This window comes from Berghia stephanieae, chromosome 13 (assembly GCF_034508935.2).
Source record: "Berghia stephanieae isolate SIO BIC M18660-M18661 chromosome 13, UCSD_Bste_1.3, whole genome shotgun sequence".
Lineage (NCBI taxonomy): Eukaryota > Metazoa > Mollusca > Gastropoda > Nudibranchia > Aeolidiidae > Berghia > Berghia stephanieae.
Window position 1 is genome coordinate 25689041 of NC_088372.1, and position 7963 is coordinate 25697003.

Below are 7963 nucleotides of genomic sequence, written 5' to 3' on the forward strand. Positions count from 1 at the left end.
TTTCGACGGGTTTCGTAAAAAAGAACTAGTGCTTTTTTACGAAACCCGCCGAAACCCGCCGAAACCCGGCGAAACCCGACAATATTCAGCAAAGTTATGGGAAGTAGACAACTGTGGGGAGTGAACCCGATACTCAGGGAAGTGTACACCAGTCGGGAGTGAACCTGAGACTAAGGTTATCGGCCGGTTTCGGCGGGTTTCGTAAAAAAGAATTAGTGCTTTATTACGAAACTCGCCGAAACCCGCCGAAACCCGCCGAAACCCGACAATATCCGGCAAAGTTATGGGAGTTTAGCAACAGTGGGGGTTGATCCTGGGAATCAGGGCGGTGTACACCAGTGGGGAGTGAACCTGGGACTGTGTAAAAAGGATATCAGTGGGAAATAAACCTGGGACTAAAGGGAGATGGATACCATTGAAAGTTGAAGCCGGATATGGGAGTTGAGTACCAGAGGAGAATGAACCTGACACTATAGGAGATGGGCGCCAGTGTGGAGTGAACCTGAGACTCAGGGAAGTGCACACTAATTTGGAGTTAACCTGGGACTGTGGGAGATGGATAACTGTGGGTATCCGAGCCGAACTATAGGAGTTGGGTACCAGAGGAGAATGAACCTGACACTATAGAAGGTGGGCGCCAGTGGGGAGTGAACCTGGGACTCAGGGAGTTGCACACCGGTGGGGAGTTAACCTGGGACTGTGTAAAAAGGTTATCAGTGGGAAATAAACCTGGGACTAAAGGGAGATGGATACCATTGATAGTTGAAGCCGGATATGGGAGTTGAGTACCAGAGGAGAATGAACCTGACACTATAGGAGATGAGCGCCAGTATGGAGTGAACCTGGGACTCAGGGAAGTGCACACCAATTGGGAGTTAACCTGGGACTGTGGGAGATGGATAACTGTGGGTATCCGAGCCGAACTATAGGAGTTGGGTACCAGAGGAGAATGAACCTGACACTATAGAAGGTGGGCGCCAGTGGGGAGTGAACCTGGGACTCAGGGAATTGCACACCAGTGGGGAGTGAACCTGGGACTATGTAAACAGGATATTAGTGGGAAATAAACCTGGGACTAAAGGGAGATGGATACCATTGGGAGTTGAAGCCGGATTTGGGAGTTGGGTACCAGAGGAGAAAGAAACCTGACACTATAGGAGGTGGGCGCAAGCGGGGAGTGAACCTGGGACTATGTAAAAAGGATATCAGTGGGACATAAACCTGGGACTAAAGGGAGATAGATACCATTGAAAGTTGAAGCCGGATATGAGAGTTTGGTACCAGAGGAGAATGAACCTGACATTACAGGGGGTGGGTGCCAGTGGGGAGTGAACCTGGGACTATGTAAACAGGATATCAGTGGGAAAGAAACCTGGGACTAAAGGGAGATGGATACCATTGAAAGTTGAAGCTGGATATGAAAGTTTGTTACCAGAGGAGAATGAACCTGACACTATAGGAAATGGCCGCCAGTGGGGAGTGAACCTGGGACTCAGGGAAGTGCACACCAATTGGGAGTTAACCTGTGACTGTGGGAGATGGATAACTGTGGGTATCTGAGCCAAACTATAGGAGTTGGCTACCAGAGGAGAATGAACCTGACACTATAGAAGGTGGGCGCCAGTGGGGAGTGAACCTGGGACTATGTAAACAGGATATTAGTGGGAAATAAACCTGGGACTAAAGGGAGATGGATACCATTGGGAGTTGAAGCCGGATATGGGAGTTAGGTACCAGAGAAGAATGAACCTGACACTATAGGAGATTGCCGCCAGTGGGGAGTGAACCTGGGACTCAGGGAAGTGCACACCAATTGGGAGTTAACCTGGGACTGTGGGAGATGGATAACTGTGGGTATACGAGCCGAACTATAGGAGTTGGGTACCAGAGGAGAATGAACCTCACCGGCGGGTTTCTTAAAAAAGCACTAGTTCTTTTTTACGAAACCCGCCGAAACCCAGTCCCAGGTTCACTCCCCAATGGTGTACACTTCCCTGAGTTCTAGGTTCACTCCCCACTACTTCCCATAACTTTGTCGGGATTCGCCGGGTTTCGGCGGGTTTCGGCGGGTTTCGGCGGGTTTCGTAAAAAAGACACACCGTATAAAAATGCTTTACCCACGGAGCAAAATTATCGGGGCCAGTTCTACGACAGTAGTTATTCATCCGGTGATTGGTCATTCTTGAGGTCTCTTGATATTGTTAGCAAGCCAGACACCTTCTTGTTTGAGATCTACATCGTCTTTCAAAATATAAACCGACTCAACCATTTAGAATGAGTAATGGTGCGGTTATGTGGACTTGTGATGTGGCACTTGTCACCTGGATGGTCCAGGGTTCTGTTCTCAGCAGCGGCGCATAGTTGAGTCCTTGGAAAAGTGAGCAAAGAGCCTTTTCCAATGACTCACTCAACTATGCGCCGAGCGAGGCTCGAACACAGGACCTTCCGATCCGACAGCGAGTGTCATACCAAGAGAACATTTTAAAGTCGCTCAAAATATAAAACAAAGAAAAAGGAAAAAACAAAAACAAAAAACAAAAAAAAAAAAAAAAAAAAAATAAATAAATAAAAAAAAAAAACAACAACAAAAAACGTCTTTTTTAACTGTACCCTTAAAACAACTCTATTTATAATTTTGGCCAGATGAACAAATGATATGGATTTAAATGCCAAATTATCATTAACATTTCGAATCGCTTTTTCTTTTCCACTGATTTGATGGAAGTAAATAAGTAATTAGTAGTCAAGTTGAATGAAGATTAAATCAGAGCTGATTCAGTTATTTATTTCTTTTGATTAAATTATTATTTTAATCGAGATTACTTTCCCGTCTTGAGGAAAATGTTGACAATTTAATTTTTAGACGTCCCTGGATGATGGTTTCACAATGTTACTTGACTTTTGTAAAATAACATGACGATGCAGTTGCTTAATTAAACATATTTAATTTAACATTTTTTAAAAATTATCTTTTATATAGAGCAATATCCACTAAATGTGCTCAAAGCGCTTTACAAGGGGTCCCTGGTCAACAGCAACATTTAACATGTAGGACGGGACATGACGCCTGTTGTGCGATATCACAATTTTTCGGACAAAGACAACGCTGTTAACGGCCAGGTACTCATTTTACACACCTGAGTACGGTGAGATAATGTGAGTAAAGAGCCTTTTCCAAGGACTCAACTATGCGCCGAGCGCAAGGCTCGAACCCAGGACCTTCCGATCCGAAGGCGAGCGTCATACCAGTAGACCACATAGCCGCACAAAAATTCACACAGAATACCTTGTGGATAAAAATCTTACCCAGCAATTGCATGAATCGCTGTACATCGCCATCTCGACAGTTAACTCACTCAATCCTAGAGATTTTTGCTACTTTTCAAGATTGATAAAAAAAAAGTATTAAAAATGAGCTTGTACATAGATATATAGTTTTATTGAACTACCATTAACATGCTAAAACTAAAACTAAAAAACCAGTAGCTTTGATACTACGCCTAAAATTTGTCTTAGAAAAATGTCATATATAGGCAATGAGGTTAAAGTAACTCCGGGAAAACTACGGATATAGTCGGTGTTAGGGTTGAGTGAGTTAACAGATTATAAAAGCGCACATACTCATTACGAGCCTTTTCGAACAGCTTTGCGTGGAGAATGATGAGGAGTTCATAGGTTACTGCTCCACACAGAGATTCGATGGCTTTCTAAAGGGAACTGTCGTGCTCGATTAATTACACTATTCAACTCCGTTCTGGGAGGTTTTTAGAGTCAATCAATTCTCCAATCTCTGACCAGATCAACGAAATCAGAGACAAAGTAACCTACCTGTCTGATGTCTACGGAAAATTCAACGAATTGAACCTATCGTTACAAGGTAATGACGTCAACATGATCCAAGAGAAGTCTGCTATATCCAGCTTCATAGCAAATCTTCTTATTTACAGGGCTCCCTCAACCGAAGAGACTTCACTAAATATACAAACCTCAAGGACATTTCAGAGCCTATATCTGGTGACAACATTCGGATCTTTACAGATCACATTGAAAAAAATTAAAGTTGATATGAGAAATCTCTTCCAGGACCTCCTTGATCTCGATGTGCCAGCATGGATCCTGAGTCCATAGGAGTTTGATATTGACGATTTGCCTGGATCCACCACCCAAGATGAACTGTTTGAACTGCAAAATGGTTTCTAGTTAAATGCCCTGTCCAAGCGGGAAAAGTAGGATCAAGATTTCTGGTTGAGAGCAGCAATTTGTTGCAAACATTGACAAGCTCATGGGTTACACACCAAATTCATCACATTAAATGGGATGGTCACCAAGTTGTAGCAATGGTGCATTCTTTTTTTAGTGCCTTTAATGTGTGAGTGTGTGAGACAGTATATATATATATATATATATATATATATATATATATATATATATATATATATATATATATATATATATATATATATATTTGCTTAGTAATCTGGCACAAAACTATCTTTCTCTGCCTTAGTCATTTGGTGTTGATGGTGAAAATCCGGAATTGGAAAGGGGGGGGGGGGGGGGGGGGGGGGGGGGGGTGAGGACTAGGTCACCCACTCCTAGAAAGTCAATGACCCAACTAAGTTTGAGAACAACTGCACTACGCCATTAATTAGCTTTTGTGCGAATGACTACTTCTTTTGAAATGATGTCGTGTTGGTGATTATGTTCTGTTTATGTTGATTACAATAATTATATTTTTTTAAAACTTTATAGCGGATTTTCTCAAAATATGGTGTTTTTTGTGTTGTTTTTTTTTTGGTAGCCTTTTAATTAACTTTTAGTTAATCATATTATCTGAAAAACAAGTGAAGATATTGACAAAATTAAAGACCATTATGATCAGGAGGGATGATTGCATATTGAAAAAAGTAATATAAACTCAAATCTATTGGGGGTGGGGGGGGGGTCGACTTTTGGGTTGCTTTCCTTAGCCCAATAAATATAGATAAATAAATAAATAGATATAGAAATGAATAACAGATGAATAATAAATAGATCATAGATTTATAAATCAATTAATGAATAAATAAAATTTCCTTGGGAAAATTTGCCTCTCAGGTCTGTTGAAACTGAAATAGCAAAGGCGTAAGCCGCAGTGCACTCTCATTCATTGTCTTAGTTTGAGAATACCTAAAATCTCATCCAGACACAAGCACACGATCCCACTAAAAGGAATTAACTCAAGAGTTTACAAATCATTATATGTTCATTACAAAAAAAAAAAATAAATAAAATCAAAAGTAGTAGGGGGAATTAGGTGGGTCCAAAACACACTTGAATATATGCGGCTATGTGGTCTAGTGGTATGACACTCGCTTTCGGATCGAAAGGTCCTGGGTTCGAGCCTCGCTCTCGGAGCATAGTCGAGTCCTTGGAAAATGCTCTTTACTCACATTATCTCACCGTACTCAGGTGTAAAATCAGTACATGGCCGGTAACAGCGTTGTCTTTGTCCGAAAAATTGTAATATCGCCGAACAGCCGTTATGTCCCGTCCTACATGTTAAATGTTGCTGCTGACCAGGGACCCCTTGTAAAGCGCTTTGAGCATGTTTAGTGGATATTGCCCTATATAAAAGCTCAATAAAAAATGAGAATAAACAATTTGTGCAAATTTCATGAAAATTACATACGTTGTAGAATATGAAAAATCCTATAATTTATGCTATAGCACCACTCTGAGAGATCAGTATTAGTTGAGATAAAAGGGTTTTAAGATGAAAAATTTTGAAAAGGGTGACCATAAAATCCATTCATTCCTTTTGTGTAAACATCCATGACAAGCCGACCAAAGGTTATTTGACGTCATCCTTTGATTCCCATTGGTGACTATTTTTAGCTTCAAGCCGGTTGTTTTCATTTCACTAAACTTTCGATTCACGAACTATCCAAATTGTTTAATCGTCAATCTTATTCAATTTTGCCAGTTTTGAGGGATTTCTATCACGCAAAATTCTATAATAATAGATTTTTGTGTATCAGAATTAGCAAGTCTAATCAACTACTCTAATAAAGAAGGGCAATAGGACAGACAAACAGACTTGCAGAACACTGTTGAATTAAATGTTGGCAACCGGCAACCGGTGTTGACACAGACAGTGCTCCTTTTTCCCTCCCCCTAATATTATATATATATATATATATATATATATATATATATATATATATATATATATATATATATATATATATATATAATTATATTTTTCTTTCCAAAAATACTGCGATAATCATTTTACGTGTTTTATAGCCTATTTTGGTCAGACTTGATGACAGTTGAGGGTCAAGATAGCTCAGTTGGTAGAGTATTCGCTTCACATGGAAAGGGACTGAGATCGATCCAGGGTGCAGTCGAAATTTTTATCCCTGACCTCCCAGTCCACCCAGCAGTGATTGGGTAACCGCGTCTGTTACATCTGGCGGAAAGTACTTTGCGATAGACTGGCGTCCTAAGAAAAGGGTCTCAAGCAATTGCTATTGTCTTTTTCATGCTATAGAAACCAGGATAAACTCCGGCTCTATGGCTCTAAAGGACATCTTCTTTTTGATAACAGTATGGAGTAGGCATACCTATACGATTGTACTTGATCGCTATGATTATCGTCACCATTATCACCATCATCATTATCATCAATATAATCATCATTCGATATGCTGCAGTATTGTGTCAAGCTATTTACGTTTCGTTAATGACAGCATGGTGACAATGGGAGCATGTTCTATCTGTACTGTTGTGTCCTTGTGTAAGGCACTGCACACAAATTGCCTGCTCGTTCATGTATACTTGAGTGCTGAAGAAGCACCCGCGACTGTTCTATCTGTTGATGTACAAAAATTACTCTGTAGTGATATCTTGTTTTGTATGAAATAAGTCTTACGTGACTTGCTGGTGAACTATTGTGCATTTAATGTAGCATTATAAAACTAGAATTACTTGTGCATTCTATATGACATTCTCCTAATTCATAATTGAATGTTGATGAAAGAAAGTAGAGAGATAGATAGATAGATAGATAGATAGATAGATAGATAGATAGATAGATAGATAGATAGATGTTATTTTAATATCTACCACAATGTTTGAGACAGTCTACATTAATGTTTCAGGCCTAATTAGCCATCGTCAGGACTGTGTGTTAAATGAGTTGACTGTTGTTGTTTGTTGAAGTGGTTCCTGTTTGTAGTTGATTAACAAAAACTTCCGGCGATGTGGACACGTATTGTACATCTCATTTTTCGTGTTGAGTGTGGCTTCATGAGGGTGTTTGATTATAGTATATTTCTCTTCCAGGCATAAGCTACATTGTTTTGATGTTGGTGTGTATCCTGTTGCTTTAGATAAAATTTTCCATGAAATGTTGTGGTCTAGTTTGTTGTCTTTTAATTTCCAAATATGTTCGCTGAGTTTTGTGGATGTTTTTTTTGTTATTGTTTCTAAATGTTGAGGTGTGGAGGTTGTATCTTGTTTTGTAATTATTTTCCGTTAGTCCTACAAATACCCGAAACGTTCATTGTCTTCCTGTTCACACCCTAAGACATTTGTAAGCGACTGTAAATGGTCAACAACGTATTTTGATTACTAAACACCACATTTTATTCTCATGCTTATTTTCCTCGGATAAGTAATGATATATAGGGAAAAATAAAAGTGCTAAAAACGCACTGAATGATAAAATGCCAGAGCGGTTCTATAGCAGGTGTCATTTATATATGGGTCTTAGCTACCTGTATGCCATTTTTCATGCTTTCAATTCAAATGTGCACGGTTTTAACCTAATTCCCACTACTACAATGAATGTAAAGAAAATATATGCATTATTCCCCTTGTTTAATATAGCTGTAATAGGGACATCTAAGGCCTTAAACCGAAACGTTACGATTGATTGCCAGATTGGTTCTATAGCAGACGTTTTTTATGGGTGTTG

General features: G+C 39.7%; 1 protein-coding gene across 1 annotated transcript; it reads left to right on the plus strand.

The window, feature by feature from the left end:
- The first annotated feature begins 2108 nt into the window (after window positions 1–2108).
- Window positions 2109–4128, plus strand: LOC144959261 (uncharacterized). Its single transcript, XM_078891805.1, has 2 exons — window positions 2109–2168; window positions 3799–4128. Exons 1-2 carry the CDS (start codon window positions 2109–2111, stop codon window positions 4126–4128), a joined length of 390 nt encoding a protein of 129 aa, XP_078747931.1.
- The last annotated feature ends 3835 nt before the right edge of the window (window positions 4129–7963 follow it).